Consider the following 25236-nt stretch of genomic DNA (forward strand, 5'->3'; position numbering starts at 1 on the left):
GATTTGGTGCTCCAACATTCCACTTCTTCATTTCATCCACCTCCTACTTTCTGGTGGTAAAAAAAATGTCAGGGAACTTGGGAGTCAGAAACTTCCATTCAAGTCCCATCTGGTCACTGCAGAGATGACTTTGGGGAAGCCACAACCACTGAGGTTTCATCTGTAAAATGGGCAGAACTTCACAAGATTGTCATAGTTCACACAAGTACCTACTGGGACCTATTAAGCACCAGGTCCTGGGCATAAACCTAGAGGTAAAAGTCATATCTGTGACCCTCAAGGGAGCTCACGAGTTTAGCCTAGGGAATTGAATCCATTAAGCTGTTCCTGTGTTTCTCCACCTCTAAAACCTCCAGCAGGGCTGGGCTACAGGGTTTCTGAAGTCCCAACTCTGGGATTAAGAGCTCAAGTTGTTTAAATGTACAGCACCAGCTTCAAGAGAATGGCAGGAGGATAAAGCAAGCTCAGAGTTGTGCAAATGCTTTGAAGAGGAAAGTGCACATACAAACAAGGTGTTAATTATATCAGATAATTTCTTTGAGCTCAACTTCATAGACACCTGTGAAATTCATAACCCAGGGGCGAACAACAAGGGCAACTGTTCCTTAGCTATAGGGAAACTGTTGTCTGCTTGGCCAAACTTGAGAGTTTGTATGTACCCTCAGGACAACCCTTTCAACATGGCTGGATCCAGGCTGGGGCTCCTGTGTATGGAGGATAGGGAGCTGGGGTGGAGGTAGAAAAGAGGTCAGCTGCTGAGGACTAAGGGGAGAAATACCACTATTTTTTGCCGGGGAGTCCCAATTTATTGGGACAAATTGGGCTCAGAAACTTGCTTTTATTTAAAAAGAAGGCAGCATCCCATTTCACAGGAAGACTGCTCTAAGAACTCGGCACGTTGCAAGGAGCTGCACTCAAGGTTAGCCAAGCACATTAACCCACCTTTTGTTTTATAACCTAGGTGCGCTCCTGGCATGAACCCACCATTTTCACAACCATAAACCAGACATCCGAGAAAGCAGAATTTTCTCAAAAGGTTTAAAATGCCTGACGTCACCGAGAAGCACTTGCCAACCGGACTGTGAAATCGAAAACCTGATCACTGCTTCCCCCCAAGAACCTCAAGCTTAGTGAAGTGACAGTTAATCTGATATTTCTTGCTTCAGTAAGAAAGATAAGGCACAGACAACACTCAGAGCCATAGCCTGCTCTCCCAGACTGTAGTCGGAAAACTTGACAATGAGGGGGAGGGTGTACAGATTTGGCAGAAGTCTGGTTAGCAATAAAGCTTCCTCAGGGAGCCGGAATTGGATTTGGGGCCCTGCCCAAGTTAACATTTTTACAGGTTGGCTGAGTTGCAGTTTGTTAGCCAGTCAGTAATAAACCCAAGTGCAAGAATTTAAAGTTTATGAGGCATGGCCTCTTAATGCCTCTCCTCAGCTCCCTACAGCCAAGAGTTTAAGGAGCTTGGCCTAGCCTGGGTGTTAATTGTTTTGTCAATATGCAGAGTTATTTGGGGGGAAAAGAAGAAATAAAGGCTTCTACAGAACTCAAGGCCCCCTCTCCTCTTTTGGAGAAACAAAGGAGAGCCATTCTGTCCCCTAGGCAGCTCACCCGCACATTCAAGCTGTGGGAATTTGTACCTGGGGTGAGGGGTATGCTGATGGGGGCATCAGAAAAATGCTAGGTGGCATAGGTTTTTAAATTGCTTTGAAATTTTTAAACTTTAGATCCCCTACCCAGAAAAATGCATACAAGTTCTTAAACAATTTCACAGGTTAAGGACCCTCTGGAAGCCCACCCAAGGATCCTGGGATACACCTCTGTTTAAGAACTTGGGTTTGATCCGGTGGAGGAACCCGCCCTGTCCTGGATGAAGGGAAAGAGCCCCCATCAGCCGTCAGCTGCCTGGATCTCATAACACACTGGTTCTGAGCACCAAAGTAAACCCCACCCCCTCAAGTTTTTAAACCGTAGAAGAAACTGTGAGATCAAAAATGTGCTTTGATCCCCCACCCACAGCCCCTACAGCTCAAGACCTTCTGGCTCCTGGACGCCCACTCCCTCAAGGGCCCTAACATTTCAGTCCCAGTACACTGGGGGTCGGGGGGTGTCCCCAGTGCGTGATGGCCCCAGTCCAGGTGTGCCAGGCCCAGTTTTCAGGCAAGCTGCAGGGGCGCGGGCCCTCCGGGAAGGGCAGGGTTAAGAGTGCATTCCAGCTGCCGGGCAAGAAGGGGGGCGGGGGAAGGGAGCGCGAAGAAGAGAAACAGACCTGGTCTGTCAGTCGGAGACACAAAGCACGGTACACAAAGGGGGCCCGAGAGGGGCGAAGGGGGCTGCCCGGGGCACGGCTCATCCCCACACCTGTGCGGGGGTTGGGGGAGGAATGTGGAAGGCGCATTCCTCCGCTGGGGCCCCAGGGGAGAGCTTCCCACGTCCGGGCTGGGTGAGCGGCTCAGCCGCCCCGCACCCCGAAGGAGGGGGTCCAGGTCAGCCGCCGCAGAGGGGCAAGGAGGGGCTGGACGTCAGAGGGCGCTAGGCTCTCCGGCCTTTCTCTCCATACGCCCACCCCCATTCCAGCCCCGGGGATGCTTTCTGCGCGTCCCCCACACCTGAGGAGGCGCCAGGAGTCCCCCCGCCGCAGCCCGGACACCCCCAGCGCAGACCCCGCCTCGAAGTTCCGCCCGGCGGGCCCCCGTGGAGGGAGTCTTACCATTCCCCCGCGCCCGGCCCGGCTCCAGCTCCGCGCCTCGCGCCTCCAAGGTCACTTCAGCCTCCCCGAAGCCTGCCCGGCACGGCTCGGAGGCCGCGCGCGGCAGCCAGTAAACCTGCGCCTAAGGGAAGAGGGGTAAAGAGGGAGGCTGGGTCACAGGCGTGCCCGGCCCTGCAAACCCATCCCGGGGAGTCCTCTCAGGCTTTCCCGGACAACCTTGGCTCCAGGCAGCCCAGTCCGGCTCTCTCCCCGACGCCACCGCCGCGTGCGGACCCCGCCCGCCCTCTGAGGAACGTCCCGGCAGCGGTCAGGGCAAGGCAATGGAGTACCTGGAGTAGGAGGAAGAAGCGGAGGAGGAGGGACGCGAGAGGCCCACTAGGGAGCCCCATGGCTGGAGAGAGAAGGGTGAAAAGCTGCCGCGACGTCGGGCTAGTGCTCCGCTAAGCTCAGCGCGTCCCTTTGAGAACCGCGGCTCGCGGGAGCCAGCGGGAGGGGGGGGGGGCCAGGTGAGCGCAGGTAGGTGCTGATTGGTCCAGCGCCGCAAGGTCCCGCCTCCTCGCAGGTGGGGCCGGGGCTGGCGCTCTGGAGGCACCCCGAAGCCCGCCCCCCCCCCACTGTCCTCTCCCGCGCCCCTCCTGCGTTCTCTCGGGTTTTCTGGAGTTGCTCCCGGCAGAGACCTAGGCCCTGTCTCGCAGATTCTGGGTTCGAGGTGAAAAAAAAAAAGGCAACCCACTCTCCGCCGCAAAGGAAGAAAATTGTTTCTGTGCCTTGTGGAAAAGAAAGTGGAGATGCATCTGAACCCGACTGAAAACAGGGGCCCCATTCATGCTCCCCCGAGGCTCTCTGTTATCCAAAGCTTTGATGGAGGCCGGGTGTGTCCGCCCCACACCCGGCTACAGCGGGGGGCGGGCGGGTACCTACTGCCTCTTTCCCCACCTCCCACATCAGCCTGCCCCCAGGACTCCGAGTGTTTAAAACTGGCGGTGAGGTCCCGAGGGACCGTGTTACAGAATCTGCTACAACTTGCGGAAAACTCATTACTTCCCTGGCACAGCCGAACAAAAGGAGGCTGGGAGAGAAGATCCCAGAGTTCGAAGCCGTGGTGACGCCAAAAGGTGCGAGGTAGAGGGGTGGTTATTAGCCCCATCACCTCCAGCAAGCTTCCCATCCCCCACGTAGGATATAAATAATTAACAATTTCTCAACTTTTGTAAAATGAAAATAAAGGCATTTTAAAAATCGCGACTGTTTTTATTGGTCTAAAATAGCTACTATAATCTAAGTAAAAACTGCTGGCTGCGAGAGAAGCAACCTTCCAGTGAGTCTCCCTACGAAGCAGCTCTTCTGTATCGTTACTGGGGGACATGCGACGGAGCTGGGATTCGTTCCTCTACTTCAGACCCGAAGCGCTTTACCCGTGGCGGCACACAAGTGAGCCCCGGGCCCTGAAACGGTCCTGAAACTCAGTCGCTCCACACTGCACGCCCTCTCCCCACCGAGCTGAGTTTTCCCAGCCAGTCACAACCTCCTGTTCCCTGAGGCCTCCCCACCTCCCCTAGCTGTCGTGAGAATCTCAGGCTGACTCCTCAACACTTTCCTTCCTCCTACCCATCTCAGATTTAGGGGTTTGAGGAGGATACTGGAGTCTCTAATTATAGATTTTTTGGCTCTCAAGGGCTAGCCTGGAAGCCTGCCTGTCCTTCCCACCACCAGGCCTGCGGCTAGGAGGAGGACAGTTTGCGTTGCGACCGTGGGAGTCCTCTCTCTAGCCGAGCATGGGCTCTGGGGCCGCACCGCTTGCGTTCAAACCCGGATTCCATCACTTATTAGCGCTGTGACCTCAGGCTAGCGAAATAACCCCTGTGAGCCTCAGTTCCGCATGCGTCTAGTGGGGCTATTATGATATCTGCCCTCTATAAAGTACTAGGATTGAATGAATTAATACATATAGAAGAGGATTAAATTAGCACGTTTAAAACGCTAAACTCAGCACTTAGCACAGAGCAAGTGCCCAAATGTTGCCTGGTACTATTGCTTTAGGATCCAGCTCATTTGTCCTCCGCCTCACGAACCGTTTCTTTCCTCTATAGCACCCTCACGTTCCCCAAACTAAGAGAATGAGAAACGCTGTAATCCTTCAATTTCACGGCTGATGGTAAAGCGAGCAATTGGCATCTGGTATCAGGGGAGCGCTCCGTTATCCCGCCTGTGGTCCCGGCAGCTGGGGTCTGCGGATGCACGACGCGCCGGAGAAGCCCGAGGCTGCTTGCTGAGCTCCAACCCCCTTCGCCTCGCTCTCCCGCAGGGGGCGCTTTCCGTGCCCGAGGGGAGGTTAGATACCCGCGCAGAGGCTTTTCGAGGCTGCGCAGGCCCCGGACAGTATCTGGTGGCCCCGCCTGTCCTCGCCTCGCAGGTTCCTTTGCGCCCGCCGGGAACCAGATGCAGCCATTAGGCGGACAGTCACACACCAACGTGCGTCGGGATACAGGTCCTAATTAAGTAAACACCTGGCTGGAGGGCAGTTGAGCACGCTCATTTCCGCCTCCTTCCAGGGCACTCAGCATTCCGGGCGGGGCCGGGGAGGGGAGAGGAGAAATTGAGAGTCAGCTCTTCTGCCTGCACCTTGGACCACACTGCTGTCTTCTCTGCAGCTCCCTTAGTCGGTCGGCGGTTCATTCATTCATTTAAGAGATATTTGCTGATAGCCTGTTGTGTGCCAAGCACTGGAGATACAACAGTGAAGGAAGCAAACATCCCTGCATCCTTGGACCTTCCATCACAGAGTGTGAGGGTTCAAGGAAACTAAATAAGTAACTATATAGCATGTTAGATAATATGTACTATGCAGAAGAACAGAATGGGAAGTGCCAATTCACGGAACAGAAGGTAGGGCTGGAAATTGTAAATAACATAATCTAGAAGGTGTTTAGGTCAGGGTCTAGTGGGAGACAGAATCCAGCTTGGATGGTTCAAGTCTTAGTGAAGGGACCAGAGGAACAGGCAGGGTTCAGGGACCAACAAGGGTGTAGAAGGTCCAGAGATCAGCAGCAAGCAGAAAAGCAGTTACAACTTGGAGGACTGGGGGGCAAAGGGAGGAAATGGTATCACTGGGAGTGGGGGGTTGGAGGGGAGGGGGGAGCTGGAGAGCTGAAGCGGAGGACCACCCCTCCCAAATGCAGCTGTGGTCAAGGAGGGACAGGCCACTGCCCAGAGCACAGCAGGGAGCATGTGGGGGGGAAAATAACTCAACATCTCTCTCCTTTCACCCTTCATCTTCTGGCATTGCCTGCCATGGACCAAACCCACCCAGAAGCCTGAGGGCAAGAAAGCCCAGGTGGTGGTGTCTGTAGGGGTCATCCTCCCAGGCACAGGGCAGAGAGGAGAAAGGCAGAAAATGGAGGAAGGGCTGATGAGCAATGGGGAAAGCCCAGAGGCCTCCTTGAGAAATGAATAAAACCTGAAGGAAGTGAGGGAGAAAATTACATTAAGCATATCTGAAGAAAAGAGTATTCCAAGCAGAGAAAATAGGCAAAGGCCCTGAGACAGTAGATTACTTGGGACAGGGAAAAAAAAAAAAAAAAAGGCAGTGTGGCTGGAGTGGAGTAAGCAAGTAGGAAATGAGTCAGATTTGGGAGGGTGAGGAACAAATCTTGTAGAGCCTCATAGGCTATTGTAAAAACTTTGCCTTTTACTCTGAGCAGGAGGGGAGGAAGGCACTGGAGGCTGTGAGTGGAGGAGTGGTGTTGAGAAGACTACAGGAGATGCGGGCAGAAACAGTGAGGTCAGTTGGGATTCCACTGCAATAAGCCAGGCAAAAACTGAAATGGCTTGGTTCAGGGTGGTCATTGTGGAAGGGGTAAGAAATGATCAGATTAAAACAAACAAAATAAAAAGTGTTGGTGAGGATGTGCAGACATTGAAACACTTGTGCACTGTCGGTGGGAATGTCAACTGCTGCAGCCACTATGGAAAACAGTAAAACAGCTACTAAAAAAAATTAAAAATAGAATTGCCATATGACCCAGCAATTCCACTTCTAGGTATATACCCAAAAGAATTGAGTGTACGGACTCTAACAGATATTTGTACAATACATCTATGTTCATAGCAGCATTATTCACAACAGTCAAGAGGTGGAAGCAGGGCTTCCCTGGTGGTGCAGTGGTTAGGAATCTGCCTGCCAATGCAGGGGGCACGGGCTCGAGCCCTGGTCTGGGAAGATCCCACATGCCGTGGAGCAACTGGGCCCGTGAGGCACAACTACTGAGCCTGCGCGTCTAGAGCCTGTGCTCCGCAACAAGAGAAGCCACGACAATGAGAAGCCCACGCACCGCGATGAAGAGTAGCCCCCGCTTGCCGCAACTAGAGAAAGCCCGCGCACAAAAACGAAAACCCAATACAGCCAAAAATAAATTTAAAAAAAATAATAAAGTAAATAAATAAATAAATAAATAAATATTTCTAAAGAGGTGGAAGCAACCCAAGTGTCCATTGACAAATGAATGGATAAACAAAATGCTTAATAGGTACAGAGTTTCAGTTTTGCAAGATGGAAAGAGTTCTGTGGATGGATGATGGTGATGGTTGTACAAAAATGTGAATGTACTTTATGCCACTGAACTGTATGTTATGTGTACTTTACCAAAACTTTTAAAAGTTACTTTAAAAAAGTGATCAGACTCTGGGTATATTTTGAAGGTATTGCCAACGAGATTGGCTAAAGGATTGGATGGGGGTGTGAGACAGAGCAGGTCAAGGATGACTCCAGGGTTTGGGGCCGGAGCAACCAGCAGGATGGCAATACCATTTCCTGAGATGGGTAAGGCACATGTAGTGGACACTGTCAGGGCACTGCTCAGGTCCCCTGGGATCCCTTTGTTGGTTTCTGAACTCCCCATGTTTGGCTTCTGTGTGCTGATTCTCCCAGCAGCCTGTACATGTGAAGGGCCAGAGGCTTGCCCTTCAGCTACTGGGGTCCCTTTGCCCTTGCAAGGAAGTGCCCAGGAGTTCACTTTCCCAGCCCTTAGCCAATGACCAAGTGGTGCTGGAATGTGGAAGCTGAGCACCGGCCCGCCTCCCCCCAAACTCCCAGGGGTAACTTACATCCAGCATCCCCTGCTGGATCAGGCTGAAGCTACCCTCCAGGGACTTGGTCTGAAATCACACCTTTGCTTGGCTTCTTGCCCTCTTTATCTTGCTTCTCCACTCCCTCACCAGTTCCTCCTAGGAGCCCTTCCAAATTTAATAAGTCACTCAGGTACATGAATCCTTGTCTCAGGGTTAGCTTCTTGGAATCTCATTGCAGGTAGAGCAAGCTTGGGATTAGGGGAATATCAGGACTTCAAGGTGGGGCATGTTCAGAGATGCCCAGTAGTGGCATGTTGAGGAGGCTGTGGTTGGAGACACGGGTCCAGGGGAGGCATCCTGCCTGGGATATACCTTTGTCACAATGGAAAAGCATCTATTTGTGGAGAAAGACTTGCCCAGGGAGAACCCTGAGCCTCTGGGGGCCTTCCCATCTCCGCCAGAGCATGGCCTTTTTCAACACAGATGTTCATCCCGTCCCTGATGCCTTCCACCCAGACAGGGCTGGGACTCTTTCACTCATTTTGCTCTTTCAAAAAGAAGTGCACCAAAAAAAAAAAAAAAAAAAGAAGTGCACCTTCCCTGTGCTTCTTGTCTGCATTTCACATTTAAACACGTGCTACTTACTGCCTTGTGGGATCTCTGGCATTGTTACTTTCACCTGAGTGTCCTTCTGCCTCACTCTCCAGTACCCCTTCCCCCCCTCCTTGAAAGCTCCTCGGGTCAGGGATCAGGCTGAGCAGAATATCACCTCTGCAGATTTCCCCACAGCACCCTACCAGCCAAAGGCCTGTGGCATTTAAGTTAGGGTTGGCAGACCTACGTCTGAATCTTGCCTCTGAAAACGACTGCCTGGGTGATCTGGGGTGAGCTATTTAATCTCTCAAAGTCCTATGGAATGAGTTAATTCCTATCTGGTGAGTGATGGTGAGAATTACCCCAAACTGAACTGACCTTCCTCTGCAAATCTGCTCCTCCCACAATCTCTCCATCTCAGCCTAAGGCAATTGCATCCTTCCAGCGGCTCAGCCTGCGCCGTCTTTCACTCTCTGACTCATCTGCTACCACTTGCTCACTCTGCTTCTTCAGCGTTGGCCTCCCTGTGGTTCTCTGAACACACCAAGTGTGGGCCTTTGCACAGTGCTTCCCTCTGCCTGGATCGCCTTTGCCCAGATGTCCACCCGCCTTTCTCCCTCAATCCTTCAGGTCTCTGCTCAAATGTGGCCCCTCTGAGAGGCCTTCCCTGACCTCCCTACATAGAGAGCCCTCTCTCATCACCCTCTTTCCCCTGCTTTATTTTTTTTCATAGCACTCATAGCACTTAATAGCACTAATCTATTAGTACATATATATATATATATATATATATATTTTTTTTTTTTTTTTTGGAGGCAACATATAGTAATGATTAAGGGCAAGGACTCTCGAGTCACACTGTCTGGCTTTGAATCATTAATGCAGCTCTTCCAAGCTGTGAGACCTTGGCCAAGTGACTTTCAACTCCCTTGTGCCTCAGTATCCTCATCTGTAAAATGGGATAAGCATAACAATACCTTCCTCATAGGTTATGAGTTAATATTTGTAAAGCACTTTGGAACATAGTAAACCTAAGTATTCATTAAACTGTATTTATTGTCCCTCTCCCCTCATTGAGTGTATCCTCCCTGAGAGGCAGGGATTTTTGTCTGCTTTGTTCATTGCTGTATCCCCAGTACACAGAACAGCCTGGCATAAAATAGATACTGAAATATGTATTGACTGAGTGAAATCAAGAAGATAATAACTGTTAAGCATCTGGCAGGGTGCTAGAAGCAGAGTAGACACAAAATCAATGTGGGTTCCCTGACCCACCTCACAGAGCTGATGTGAAATCCAATGAGCTAATAGGCAGGAAAGTGTTTTGCCAAGTGTCATACAAATAATACAAGTCATAATAAAATGAACTACTAGCACACTCTGGATTCAGACTCTAAGTATTTTCATGCATGATCTCACTCTCATCCTCTCAACTCTACACGCTAGTTCCCTTTTCACAGACGAGGAAACAGGTTAAATCCCTTGCCCAAGGCCACACTGCTAGGACAGAGGCAAAGACACAGTGCAACCCAGTTCTGTCTCACTCCGAAACTCATTGCCTGAATCAGTTTCCAACCTACTATTCATCAATGTTTGCTGGAAGAATGAATTTGGGGAGCAGGTCTTTGGTATATTAGGAAGAATTCCACAATATCCGATCCCTTCTCTTAAGAAACTCTTAAAATAAACATGTTTGCCTCTGGTCCAAGGTTAAATTCTGGGTCCTCCAAGAAATATTTAGAAAGAGCTTTTCTGCCCATTTTTGGTAGCAAAATTCCCAGAGCTCCACTCCCACATAGCACACTTACAGGGTTATGTCCCAAAGACAAGCGGGTATTTTCCAATCTTTTCTAGGAAGTATCCTTAAAACTGGGTGCGGCCCTATTTCCTGCTCCTCCCCTCCTCTGCCCAGTGCCCTTACAAATGCTTCCACAGTCTTACTTCTTTATGTCTGTTCCCGAGCTTTCTGGGACGCTCCTTTCTGCCCAGTAATGTCTCTGGCCAGCTTTCCCATCTATCACTTCTGAATCCTTAAAGGTGCCGAGGCAGTTGATCCCCAAAAAGAAACCTGATCCACATACCTTCCCTTTCCTTGAACCTTGGGCAGGGCTCCGCTGCACCAGTGAATTTTTGCCAAGGCCTGAGCTGTCAGTTTCCAGAGATAAGAGGCTAAGCATTTATGTATGTGTATACACTGAAGGCACAGAATTGATTAATCAATAAGCACTCACAAAGCCCTGAATCCCTGTGGTTGGCTAAGGTCTAGAGACTTTGAGAGCTGTAGGGCTCAAAAAGACCTTAAAGAAAATAACAATAACAACAAAATATTAATAACCTGTCCTCAGAGACATTCTTCATCCTTCCCCTGAAAGGCAGGGGTGATCTCTGCAGATGAGGTTTCCCAGGCTCACTTGAGAGATGACTTCCTGCTGGGTTCAGCCAATGGGAGGCACTAGTGGGAGACTGGAGGGTGGGACAAAGGGAAAAGCCAGGGTATGCCTCCTCCTTCAGCTGTTTTGATAATGGCTGTGTTTAATCTATAGCTACAGCTCGCGCTGTCGGTCCAGGTTCTGCCAGACTCTGGGCTCTGGAAACACCACCATTTTCCTCTCTTTCTCCTGCTAAGGGGTGGATGACTTCTTGCTGCCTAATCTCTAGGTTGTATCACTGTCCCCTGTTTGGCTTCTTAGCCTCTCCATCACCTCTGCATTAAGTTCCCTCTGCTTTAAATACTCCCAGTGGTTTGTCTTCCTGATTGGACCTCGACTGACAGAACAGTTAAAACTTACCCAGTACTTACTATGGGACAGACACTGTTCTAAGCACATTATGTAAATTAACTTATTTAATTCTACCATCTGAGGAATGATTATATTTTACAGATGAGAAAACTGAAGCACAGAGAGTCTGATCTACCCTAGTGAGATACCAAATCTGGATACGTATCAAAAATTAACTGCCCAGGAAGCTAATTAAAGATAGAGGAGGTGATGGACGCCATCCTGGCCCTACTGAGTCGGACTCACCAGTCCATGAGGCCCAGGAATCTGGAGATTTAATAAGCTCCCTAGGTGATTCTGATTCAACTAACCCAGCACCCCTCCATGAACTGGTAGTCAGGAAACCCTGACCTCATTTTGGCGATGAGGACAGTAAGATCCAGATCAGTTGTACAGCAAGCTCTGTGGCAGACAAAAACACCGCCAAGGACAGTGCTTTCTGCTACTTCCACTGCCTTTTCCTTCAAGGTCACATGGCTGGTTCTGATGTTTGGACTTGCCCTCCCCAGGAGCCATCTGAAGGTACTTCTTATTAGAAATGTTTTGGAAAATTCAGTATATAAACAGATGTGTAGGGCTTCCCTGGTGGCTCAGTGGTTAAAAATCCACCTGCCAATTCAGGGGACACGGGTTCGAGCCCTGGTCCAGGAAGATCCCACATGCCACGGAGCTACTAAGCCCGTGTGCCACAACTACTGAGCCTGCACTCTAGAGCCCGCAAGCCACAACTACTAAGCCCGTGTACCACAACTCCTGAAGCCCACGCACCTAGAGTCCGTGCTCCACAACAAGAGAAGCCACTGCAATGAGAAACCTGTGCACCCAACGAAGAGTAGCCCCCGCTCGCTGCAACCAGAGAAAGCCTGCGTGCAGCAACGAAGACCCAACGCAGCCAAAAATAAATAAATAAATAAGAGGGTTAACATAAATTATAAAACAAAACAAACAAAAAAACCCACAGGGGGCTTCCCTAGTGGTGCACTGGTTAAGAATTCGCTTTCCAGTGCAGGGGACACAGGTTCAAGCCCTGGTCCGGGAAGATCCCACATGCTGCGGAACAACTAAGCCCTTGCGCCACAACTACTGAGCCTGCGCTCTAGAGCCCGCGAGCCACAACTACTGAGGCCGTGTGCCACAACTACTGAAGCTCGTGCGCCTAGAGCCCGTGCTCCACAACAAGAGAAGCCACCACAATAAGAAGCCCGTGCACCGCAACGAAGAGTAGCCCCCGCTCACTGCAACTAGAGAAAGCTGCGCGCAGCAACAAAGACCCAATGCAGCCAAAAATAAATAATAAATTAATTAATTAAAAAAAAAACAAAAAACCACAGATGTGTATGCAGAATTGCTGAGTGGTGATCAGTATTTGGGAAAAGGAAAAGGGAGGCAGTTTAATCCACCTAATCTCTTATTTTCACTCCTTTCTGAATAACTTTGGAGAGATAGTTAACCCTCCCCTCATTCTACCTTCCCCATTCTGACCAAGACTGTGGTCAGGCCAACAATCTATATTTTTCAACAGGGGCCCAAGGTGATCTGCCAATTTGGAAAATACAATCAAAATCCAAAATGTTCAGAATCTGAATGGACTTCTGTTGTTGCCTTTCCCCCCCACGCCACTGCTGTATTCCCAGCACCAACAAACAGTGCCTGGTACACAGTAGGTGCTTAATAAATATTTACTGAGTGAAATAACAAATAATTATTCTTGCATTGTGAAAATATTTTCTGTACAGTTATTCACTGATCCTCACGATGGACAGAATAGATATCAGAGTCCTCATGTTACAGAAAATGAAACTGAGTTCAGAGAGATTAGGTGACTTACCAGGTCACACAGCTAATGAGAAGTGTCAGAAGCTCTCTCCGTGAAATTCTTCCCTCCCAGATGATGGTGGTAAGAAGGAACACAGGTGGAAGAATGCAAATATGAATGCAAAATAAATTACCAAAATAGAGGTCAAATTAACTCGATAAGGATAAGAAATTCTAGCATTTATCACTGGATGAGGAGATTAGAGATTCAAAGATTCCAGGGGATACACAAGTCCCTCTATCTCTGGACTCGTAACTTTACTGTCATTAAATTCAAGCAATCCTTGCTTGCCTGCTATATTGGTAATAGTAATCCCCCTCTCATCCCTTATGGTTAAATGCTAAGTGCTTTGTACATCTTATTCCATTTAACCCTATCATCTCTCTCCTGAACTACTGCAGTAGCTTTCCTTCGTCACCCTCCAATCTGTTTTCCCCACTTCTGTCAGACTGATCATTTACAACTGCCAAGTCTGATCACTTTGGATCTCTGATTAAAATCCCTAAATGCCTCCCCACGCTGCTCTCTCAAGGTCCTGCTTGGTCTAGGCCCCACCTACCTCTTTGTTCATTACATTCAAGAACTATTTATTGAGGGCCTACTATGTGTCAGATGCTATTCTGAGCACTGAGGATGCAATGGTGAATCAAATAGACAAGATCCTTAATATCATGGACTTTGTAATAAAAACGTAGAGAAGTAAACAAGATAATTACAGACTACTGAAAGTGCTAAGAAAGAAAAAAAATAAAGCAATAAGATAGTTACCGGGGAAGCCCATTTTTTAAAAAAAGTAATTAATTTATTTTTGGCTGTGTTGGGTCTTCTTTGTTGCGCGCGGGCTTTCTCTAGTTGCAGTGAGTGGGGGCTACTCTTCGTTGCGGTGCGCGGGCTTCTCATGGCGGTGGCTTCTCTTGTTGCGGAGCACGGGCTCTAGGTGCGCGGGCTTCAGTAGTTGTGGCACGCGGGCTCAGTAGTTGTGGCATGTGGGCTCTAGAGTGCAGGCTCCATAGTTGTGGCGCACGGGCTTAGTTGCTCCACAGCATGTGGGATCTTCCCGGACAAGGGCTCAAACCCGTGTTCCCTGCATTGGCAGGCGGATTCTTTTTTTTTTTTTTTTAACATCTTTATTGGAGTATAACTGCTTTACAATGGTTAGTTTCTGCCTTATAACAAAGTGAATCAGCTATACATATACATATATCCCCATATCTCCTCCCTCTTGCGTCTCCCTCCCACCCTCCCTATCCCATCCCTCTAGGTGGTCACAAAGCACCGAGCTGATCTCCCTGTGCTATGCGGCTGCTTCCCACTAGCTATCTATTTTACATTTGGTAGCATATATAAGTCCATGCCAGTCTCTCACTTCATCCCAGATTACCCTTCCTCCTCCCCGTGTCGTCAAGTCCATTCTCTATGTCTGTGTCTTTATTCCTGTCCTGCCCCTAGGTTCTTCAGAACCTTTTTTTTTTTTTTTAAGATTCCATATATATGTGTTAGCATACGGTATTTGTTTTTCTCTTTCTGACTTACTTCACTCTGTAGGACAGACTCTAGGTCCATCCACCTCACTACAAATAACTCAATTTCGTTTCTTTTTATGGCTGAGTAATATTCCATTGTATATATGTGCCACATCTTCTTTATCCATTCATCTGTTGATGGACACTTAGGTGGCTTCCATGGCCAGGTTATTGTAAATAGAGGTGCAATGAACATTTTGGTACATGACTCTTTTTGAATTATGGTTTTCTCAGGGTATATGCCTAGTAGTGGGACTGCTGGGTCGTGTGGTAGTTCTATTTTTCGTTTTTTAAGGAACCTCCATACTGTTCATGATAGTAGCTGTATCAATTTACATTCCCACCAACAGTGCAAGAGGGTTCCCTTTTCTCCACACCCTCTCCAGCATTTATTGTTTGTAGATTTTTTGATGATGGCCATTCTGACTGGTGTGAGGTGATACCTCATTGTAGTTTTTTTTTTTTTAATTATTATTTTATTTATTTATTTTGGCTGTGTTGGGTCTTCGTTTCTGTGCGAGGGCTTCCTCTAGTTGTGGCAAGCGGGGACCACTCTTCATCGCGGTGCGCGGGCCCCTCACTATCGCGGCCTCGCTTGTTGCGGAGCACAGGCTCCAGACACGCAGGCTCAGTAGTTGTGGCTCATGGGCCCAGTTGCTCCGCGGCATGTGGGATCCTCCCAGACCAGGGCTCGAACCCGTGTCCCCTGCATTAGCAGGCAGATTCTCAAACACTGCGCCACCAGGGAAGCCCTCTCATTGTAGTTTTGATTTGCATTTCTCTAATGATTAGTGATGTTGAGCATTCTTTCATGTGTTTGGTGGCAATCTGTATATCTTCTTTGGAGAAATGTCTATTTAGGTCTTCTGCCCATTTTTGGATTGGGTTGTTTGTTTTTTTGATATTGAGTTGCATGAGCTGCTTGTAAATTTTGGAGGTTAATCCTTTGTCAGTTCCTTCATTTGCAAATATTTTCTCCTATTCTGAGGGTTGTCTTTTCGTCTTGTTTATGGTTTCCTTTGCTGTGCAAAAGCTTTGAAGTTTCATTAGGTCCCATTTGTTTATTTTTGTTTTTATTTCTATTTCTCTAGGAGGTGGGTCAAAAAGGATCTTGCTGTGATGTATGTCATAGAGTGTTCTGCCTATGTTTTCCTCTAAGAGTTTTATAGTGTCTGGCCTTACATTTAGGTCTTTAATCCATTCTGAGTTTATTTTTGTGTATGGTGTTAGGGAGTGTTCTAATTTCATTCTTTTACATGTAGCTGTCCAGTTTTCCCAGCACCACTTATTGAAGAGGCTGTCTTTTCTCCATTGTATATTCTTGCCTCCTTTATCAAAGATAAAGTGACCATATGTGCGTGGGTTTATCTCTGGGCATTCTATCCTGTTCCATTCATCTATATTTCTGTTTTTGTGCCAGTACCATACTGTCTTGATTATTGTAGCTTTGTAGTACAGTCTGAAGTCCGGGAGCCTGATTCCTCCAGCTCTGTTTTTCTTTCTCAAGATTGCTTTTGCTATTCGGGGTCTTCTGTGTTTCCATACAAATTGTGAAATTTTTTGTTCTAGTTCTGTGAAAACTGGCAGGCAGATTCTTAACCACTGCGCCATCAGGGAAGCCCCGGAAGCCCATTTTTGATAGACTGGTTAGGGCAGATGCTCTGAGGAGGCAACAGTGAAGCTAAGACCAAGGTTGAGAAGGAGCCAGTCATGGAAAAGCTAGGAGAAAGTGTTCCAGGCAGAGGCAACAGCATGTGCAAAGGTCCTGAGGTAGGCAACTTCTAGAAACCAGGGACAGAGGAGAAGTCAGTGTGGCTGAAGCAGAGGGAGTCTTCAGGGAAAGGGAGATGAGGTCAGAGTAAAGAAACAGGTGAGAGATACGTATCATATAGGATTCTATAACCACAGAAAATGGTCTTTTATTCCAGGATAAAAAGGAAGCTATTGAAGAATTTTAATCAGAGGAGGAATATGGCCTGATTTATATTTTATAACATTCCTTCTGGCTGCTGTATGAAAATGAATTGGGGGCAGGAGGAATGAAAGTAAGGGAAAAGAGAGGAGGCTGGTGCTATGTCCAGATGAGACACAATGGACCTGGCTAGGACTACTGCAGAGGAGACAGAGAAAAGTGGTCAGATTCTCGATAGAGGTTTGGGGTAAAATTGACAAGACTTGCTGAGAGACTGATTTTGAGATTGAAGAAAGGAGGAGTCAAGGCCTTCTCTTAGGTTTGGGGCTTGGATAGACAGTGGTGCCATTTAGGGAGGTAGAATCAGGTGCAGGAGGAATCAAGAGTTCCACCTGGACTGTGAAGCTGCAGGAGCTGTGAGCTTGCTGGGTGCAGATGTCGAGTTGGCCATGGGCTATTTGTATCTGGTGCTAAGAGGTTAGGCTGGGTTGGAGATACTAATGTGGGTATCTCCAAACATGATCCTTAAAGGTACTGGATTAGCCCTGAGGCACTCTGACATTTGAAGTCTGGGTGGAGCAGGAGGGACTAAGACCTGTCAAAGGAAAACCAGAAGATTGAAATCAACAGAAGAAAGGGTTTCAGAAAAGAAGTGGTCGGCTGGATCAAATGCTGCTGGCAGGCCATGAAGGATGTGGTCAGAGATATGTCCATTGAATTTGGCTGTTTGAGGTCACTGGGAGAACAGTTTCACTGGAGAATCAACCCAGAAAGCAGACTGGATTAGACAGAAGAGTAAGAGGTGAGGAAGCGTGTATAGTATTGACAATTCTTTTCAGGTTTTCTTTCAACAGGAATAAGGAAATGGGGTGTAGCTGAAGGTGTGTGTGGAGTCAGGTGAGGGTGGTTGTTTGTTTTTACTTATTTATTTTTTAATTTTAATATACATTTATTGAAGTAATATATATCATATAAAACACATACTCAATATAACTTATGCTCTTTTATACATAAAATATGTATTTATAATAGAGCATATTTGTGCTGTTACATATGTGTAGTATGTATATGTATATATATATATAGCAAATGGAATTTACTAGAGCCATTTTCTCCAAACTTCAGTCACTGAAGAATCATCTTTGTTTTTGCCCAGTCCTTATACCATGGGTATTCTATACTTAAAATTTTTCATAAAATCAACTCACTTTTAATTTAAACAAATTTACTTTAAACACTTACTTTAAAAAGCAATATTACTACAGTACATCAAATGGGAAACCAATACCACTTGCCATGACTAGAAGGTAACTGATTTAAAAATCAGTACAATGAAAATAAGATACAACATCATTAAATTCTAGCTGGTTATTACTGCCTGCTGGGGGCTGAGCCTGGGACCAGCTCTGTTTAAAAAGGGAAATCATGAAGTGTTAGATATCAAAGACATAGCAACATCAAAGGGAGGCTTTCTCCTCAAAGGACTAAAAGAGAACTAAAAGGAAAATAATTGTTTCTCTATGTGATTTAAAAACACCTAGGGCTTCCCTGCTGGCGCAGTGGTTGAGAATCTGCCTGCCAATGCAGGGGACACGGGTTCGAGCCCTGGTCTGGGAAGATCCCACATGCCATGGAGCAACTAGGCCCGTGAGCCACAACTACTGAGCCTGCGCGTCTGGAGCCTGTACTCCGCAACAAGAGAGGCCGCAATAGTGAGAGGCCCGTGCACCGCGATGAAGAGTGGCCCCCGCTTGCCGCACCTAGAGAAAGCCCTTGCACAGAAATGAAGACCCAACACAGCCAAAAATAAATAAATTAATTAAAAAAAACAACAGAAAAACTTAAAAAAACAAAACAAAACACCTACTACCAGACATAAACTCTGGGGAACATGTCTTAGAACATTTCTTTTTTTTTTTTTTAATTAAGATATAACTTGCACTTAGTTGAGTGCACAAATCTTAAATGTAGATCTTGATGAATTTTTACATATGTATATACCAGTGTAATCATCACCCAGCTCAAGATATAGAATTTTCCAGCAAGGCCAGTGCCAGGCTTTAAACGTAACAGATAAAGGCTGTGTTCTCATGGAATTTATAGTTAGCTCCTCCTGATACATATACCAAATGCCTAGTATGGTGGTAGGACATGGTAGGTGGTCTCTTTCTTTCTTTTTTTTTTTTTGGCTTATCTATATATATTTTTTCTATTAGTTTTCTATAAAGAGTGTGCCTTATTTGTGAGTTAAAAACCAGTCTTGAGGGGGAGGAGTCAAGATGGCTGTGTGGGAAGACGTGGAGTTAGCATCTCCCCACAAGTAGGGTGCCTGCCAGCTGCTGGCGGGGAACTCTAACCCCCAAGGAGACGGGAGGAACCCCACAGTGAACCGGTAGGACGTAGGGGGAGCAAGCGGGAGGGAGAAGTTGAGGCCAGACAACACTGGTGCCCCTGAGGCAGGGGAGATCAGGAGAGGCAGGGGGGAGAGGAGTGGAGGGCGACTGCCCTGCCCACTCGGACACGGGGAGCCTGCTGGGCTCCCAGGTGAGGTCCCCCGTGTGCTGAGATCAGGGGTGGGGGGCACGCCTGGGCTCCTTCTGTCCCTTGAGCCTAAGCCCCACCCCCCCACAGCCCCTGAGGTTTTCCAGCCCTGTGAGTCCTGTAGTTCTTTACATTCTTTCTAACATATCTGTTAGTTTCCTAGTCTAATTTTATTTTTTACTTTGTTATTGTTCTTTTTTTTTTTTTTTGCCACCCCACGTGGCTTGCAGGATCTTGATTTGCCAGCATGGGGTCGGGTGGAAGCTCCTGCAGTGGGAGCTCCAAGTCTGAACCACTGGACTAACAGAGAACCTCAGACCCCAGGGAATATTCATCGGTGTGAGGTCTCACAGAGTTCCTCATCTCAGCACCAAGACCCAGTTCTACCCAATAGCCTACAAACTCCAGTGTTGGAAGCCTCAGGCTAAACAACCAGTAGAACAGGAACACAATCCCACTCATTAAAAAAAAAAAAAGAGACAGCAAAAAAATATGTCACAGATGAAGGAGCAAGGTAAAAATCTACAAGACCAAATAAATGAAGAGGAAATAGGCAATCTACCTGATAAAGAATTCAGAGTAACAATAGTAAAGATGATTCAGAATCTCGGAAATAGATTGGATTTATTCCATTTAAATAGAATGGAAGCACAGATTGAGAAAATACAAGAAATATTTAACAAAGATCTAGAAGAACTAAAGAACAAACAGAGATGAACAACACAATAACTGAAATGAAAAATACACTAGAAGGAATGAATAACAGAGGCAGAAGAACAGATAAGTGAGCTGGAAGACAAAATGGTGAAAATAACTGCCAAGGAGCAGAATAAAGAAAAAAGAATGAAAAGAATTGAAGACAATCTCAGAGACCTCTGGGACAACACTAAATGCACCAACATTCGAATTATAGGGGTTCCAGAAGAAGAAGAGAAAAAGAAAGGGTCTGAGAAAATATTTGAAGAAATTATAGATGAAAACTTCCCAAACATGGAAAAGGAAATGGTCACCCAAGTCCAGGAAGCACAGAGAGTCCCATACAGGATAAACCCTAGGAAAAACACACTAAGACACATATTAATCAAACTAACAAAAATTAAATGCAAAGAAAAAATATTAAAAGCAGCAAGGGAAAAACAAAAAATCACATACAAAGGAATCCCCATAAGGTTATCAGCTGATTTTTCAGTGGAAACTCTGCAGGCCAGAAGGGAGTGGCAGGATATACTTAAAGTGATGAAAGAGAAAAACCTACAACCAAGATTACTCTATCCAGCAAGGATCTCACTCAAATTCGATGGAGAAGCCAAAAGCTTTTCAGACAAACAAAAGCTAAGAGAATTCAGCACCACCAAACTAGCTTTACAACACTAAAGAAACTTCTCTAAGTGGGAAACACAAGAGAAGAAAAAGACCCACATAAACAAACCCAAAACAATTAAGAAAATGGTAATACAAACATACATATCAATAATAACCTTGAATGTAAATGGATGAAATGTCCCAACCAAAAGATACAGACTGGCTGAATGGATACAAAAACAAGACCCATATATATGCTGTCTCCAAGAGACCCACTTCAGACCTAGGGACACATACAGACTGAAAGTGAAGGGATGGAAAAAGATATTCCATGCAAATGGAAATCAAAAGAAAGCTGGAGTAGCAATACTCGTATCAGATAAAATAGATTTTAAAATAAAGACTGTTACAAGAGATAAGGAGGGACACTACATAATGATCAAAGGATCAATCCAAGAAGAAGATGTAACAATTATAAATGTTTATGCACCCAACATAGGAGCACCTCAATACATAAGGCAAATGCTAACAGCCATGAAAGGAGAAATCGACAGTAACACAATAATAGTAACGGACTTTAACACCCCATTTACACCAATGGACAGATCATCCAAATAGAAAATAAATAAGGAAACACAAGCTTTAAATGACACAATAGACCAGATACATCTAATTGATATTTATAGAACATTCCACCCAAAAGTGGCAGAATACACTTTCTTCTCAAGTGCACATGGAACATTCTCCAGGATATATCACATTTTGGGTCACAAATCAAGCCTCGGAAAATTTAAGAAAATTGAAATTGTATCAAGCATCTTTTCTGACCACAACACTATGAGACTGGAAATCAATTACAGGAAAAAAACTGTAAAAAACACAAATACATGGAGGCTAAATAGTGCACTACTAAATAACCAAGAGATCACTGAAGAAGTCAAAGAAGAAATTTTAAAAATACATAGAAACAAATGACAATGAAAACATGACGACCCAAAACCTATGGGATGCGGCAAAAGCAGTTCTAAGAGGGAAGTTTATAGCAATTCAGTCTCACCTCAAGAAACAAGAAAGGGCCTTCCCTGGTGGTGCAGTGGTTAAGAATCCTCCTGCCAATGCAGGGGACACAGGTACGATCCCTGGTCCGGGAAGAACCCACATGCCATGGAGCCACTAAGCCCATGTGCCACAACTACTGAACCTGCACTCTAGAGCCCGTGAGCCACTACTACTGAAGTCCATGCACCTAGAGCCCATGCTCCACAACAAGAGAAGCCACCACAATGAGAAGACAGCACATTGCAACGAAGAGTAGCCCCTGCTTGCTGCAACTAGAGAAAACCCGCACTCAGCAATGAAGACCCAACACAGCCAAAAAAATAATAAAATAAGTTAGAAAAATAAAAGGAAACAAGAAAAATCTCAAATAAACAATCTAACCCTACACTTAAAACAACTAGAGAAAGAAGAACAAAGAAAACCCAAAGTCAGTAAAAGGAAAGAGATCATAAAGATCAGAGCAGAAATAAATGAAATAGAAATGAAGAAAACAATAGCAAAGATCAATAAAACTAAAAGCTGGTTCTCTGAGAAGATAAACAAAATTGATAAACCCTTAGCCAGACTCATCAAGAAAAAAAGGGAGAGGACACAAATCAATAAAATTAGAAATGAAAAAGGAGAAATCACAACTGACACTGCAGAAATACAAAGGATTATAAGAGACTACTACAAACAACTATATGCCAATAAAATGGACAACCATCAAGAAATGGACAAGTTCTTGGAAAGGTACAATTTTCCAAGACTGAACCAGGAAGAATTAGAAAATATAAACAGACCTATCACAAGTAATGAAATTGAAACCGTAATTAAAAATCTTCCAACAAACAAAAGTACAGGACCAGATGGCTTCACAGGCGAATTCTACCAAACATTTAGAGAAGAGCTAACACCCATCCTTCTCAAACTCTTCCAAAAAATTGCAGAGGGAGAAACACTCCCAAATTCATTCTACAAAGCCACCATCACCCTGATACCCAAACCAGAAAAAGATATCACAAAAAAAGAAAATTATAGACCAATATCACTGATGAACATACGTGCAAAAATCCTGAACAAAATACAAGCAAACAGAATCCAACAGCACATTAAAAGGATCATACACCATGATCAAGTGAGATTTATCCCACGGATGCAAGGATTCTTCAATATATGCAAATCAATCAATGTGATACACCACATTAACAAATTAAGTAATAAAAACCATATGATCATCTCAATAGACGCAGAAAAAGCTTTTGACAAAATTCAACACCCATTTATGATAAAAACTCTGCAGAAAATGGGCATAGAGGGAACCTACCTCAACATAATAAAGGCCATATATGACAAACCCATAGCAAGCATCATACTCAATGGTGAAAAACTGAAAGCATTTCCACTAGGATCAGGAACAAGACAAGGATGTCCCCTCTCACCACTCTTATTCAACATAGTTTTGGAAGTCCTAGCCACAGCAATCAGGGAAGAAAAATAAAAGGAATACAAATTGGAAAAGTAGAAGTAAAACTGTCACTATTTGCAGATGACATGATACTATACATAGAAAATCCTAAAGATGCCACCAGAAAACTACTAGAACTAATCAATGAATTTGGTAAGGTTGCAGGATACAAAATTAATGCATAGAAATCTCTGGCATTCCTATACACCAACAACGAAAAATCAGAAAGAGAAATTAAGGAAACACTCCCATTTACCACTGCGACAAAAAGAATAAAATATCTAGGAATAAACCTGCCTAAGGAGGCTAAAGACTTGTACTCTGAAAACTATAAAACACTGATGAAAGAAATCAAAGATGACATAAACAGATGGAGAAATACACTATGTTCTTGGATTGGAAGAATCAATATTGTGAAAATGACTATACTACCCAAAGCAATCTACAGATTCAATGCAAACCCTATCAAACTAGCAATGGCATTCTTCACAGAATTAGAACAAAAAATCTTACAATTCGTATGGAAACACAAAAGACCCCAAATAGAAAAAGCAATCTTGAGAAAGAAAAACGGAGTTGGAGGAATCAGGTTCCCTGACTTCAAACTATACTACAAAGCTACAGTAATCAAGACAGTATGGTACTGGCACAAAAACAAAATTATAGATCAATGGTACAGGATAGAAAGCCCAGAGATAAAGCCATGCACATATGGGCACCTAATTTATGACAAAGGAGGTAAGAACATACAATGGAGAAAAGACAGCCTCTTCAATAAGTGGTGCTGGGAAAACTGGAGAGCTACACGTAAAAGAATGAAATTAGAACACTCCCTAACACCATACACAAAAATAAACTCCAAATGGATTAAAGACCTAAATGTAAGACCAGACACTATAAAACTTTCAGAGGAAAACATAGGAAAAACACTCTTTGACATAAGTCACAGCAAGATCTTTTTTGACCCACCTCCTAGAGTAACAGAAATAAAAACAAAAATAAACAAATGGGACTTAATTAAACTTAAAAGCTTTTGCACAGCAAAGAAAACCATAAACAAGACAAAAAGACAACCCTCAGAATGGGAGAAAATATTTGCAAATGAAACAACAGACAAAGGATTAATTGCCAAAATATACAAACAGCTCATGGAGCTCAATATCCAAAAAACAAACAATCCAGTTAAAAAATGGGCAGAAGACCTAAATAGAGATTTCACCAAGGAGGACATACAGATGGCCAAGAGACACATGAAAAGATGCTCAACATCACTAATTATTAGAGAAATGCAAATCAAAACTACAATGAGGTATCACTTCACGCTGGTCAGAATGGCCATTATCAAAAAAGCTAGAAACAATAATGCTGGGAGGGGTGTGGTGAAAAGGGAACCCTCCTACACTGTTGGTGGGAGTATAAATTGATACAACCACTATGGAAAACAGTATGGAGGTTCCTTAAAAAAGTAAAAATTGAACTACCATATGACCCAGCAATCCCACTACTGGGCATATACCCTGAGAAAACCATAATTCAAAAAGAGACATGCACCACAATGTTCATTGCAGCTCTATTTACAATAGCCAGGACATGGAACCAACCTAAATGTCCACTGACAGATGAACAGATAAAGAAGATGTGGTATATATATATATATATATATATATATATATATATATATATATACATACATACACACACACACTGGAATATTACTCAGCCATAGAAAGAAACGAAATCGAGTTATTTGTAGTGAGGTGGATGGACCTAGAGTCTGTCATACAGAGTGAAGTAAGTCAAAACGAGAAAAACAAATACCATATGTTAACGCATACATATGGAATCTAAAAAAAAAAGAAAATGGTACTGATGAACCTAGTTGCAGGGTGCAGGACAGGAATAAAGAGGTAGACACAGAGAATGGACTTGATGACATGGGATGGAAGGACGAAGCTGGGGCGAAGTAAGAGTAGCATCGACGTATATACACTACCAAATGTAAAATAGTTGGCTGGTGGGAAGCAGCAGCATAGCACAGGGAGGTTGGCTCAGTGCTTTGCGATGACCTAGAAGGGTGGGATAGGGAGGATGGGGGGGAGGCTCAAGAGGGAGGGGATATGGGGACATATGTATGCATATGGCTGATTTGCTTTGTTGTGCAACAGAAACTAACACGGTATTGTGAAGCAATTATACTCCAATAAAGATCTATTTAAAAAGGGAAAAAAACAGTCTTATCTGAACTTACTATTTTCCAGAGTGCCTAATCCAGAACCTATCAATCAAAACCAGAAAGAACAACTTCAGGATCTCCCTTTGGATATAAAACCCAGGCCTGAGAAGACAAAAGTGTCCAAACAGAAGAATCCAGGAACCATTCTGTTAGAGAGGCAAACAATTCTCTTGATTCCCAATTTCCACCTGGACCCCACTAACCTGTATTCTGTAGGCCCTGCAACAGCCTTTACTTTCACACCCTTAT

At 45.2% G+C, this 25236-nt stretch overlaps 1 protein-coding gene across 3 annotated transcripts in view; it reads right to left on the minus strand.

Moving 5' to 3' along the window:
- The window catches only part of CDH3 (cadherin 3), a 100644-nt gene that overhangs the window by 41144 nt on the left and 34264 nt on the right, over positions 1-25236 (minus strand). For 2 of the 3 annotated variants that reach the window (XM_007198179.2, XM_007198178.3), the window contains exons 1-2: positions 3043-3157; positions 2714-2834 (exon numbers count right to left, since the gene is read on the minus strand). In XM_007198179.2, the coding sequence (XP_007198241.2) occupies positions 2714-2834; positions 3043-3102 (181 nt within the window). In that variant the 5' untranslated portion in view covers positions 3103-3157. Of the gene's footprint in view, positions 1-2713; positions 2835-3042; positions 3158-25236 lie in introns of those variants that run through there. The other variant, XM_057534001.1, reaches the window with a different exon arrangement.

The sequence above is a fragment of the Balaenoptera acutorostrata genome, chromosome 19 (genome assembly GCF_949987535.1).
Source record: "Balaenoptera acutorostrata chromosome 19, mBalAcu1.1, whole genome shotgun sequence".
NCBI lineage: Eukaryota > Metazoa > Chordata > Mammalia > Artiodactyla > Balaenopteridae > Balaenoptera > Balaenoptera acutorostrata.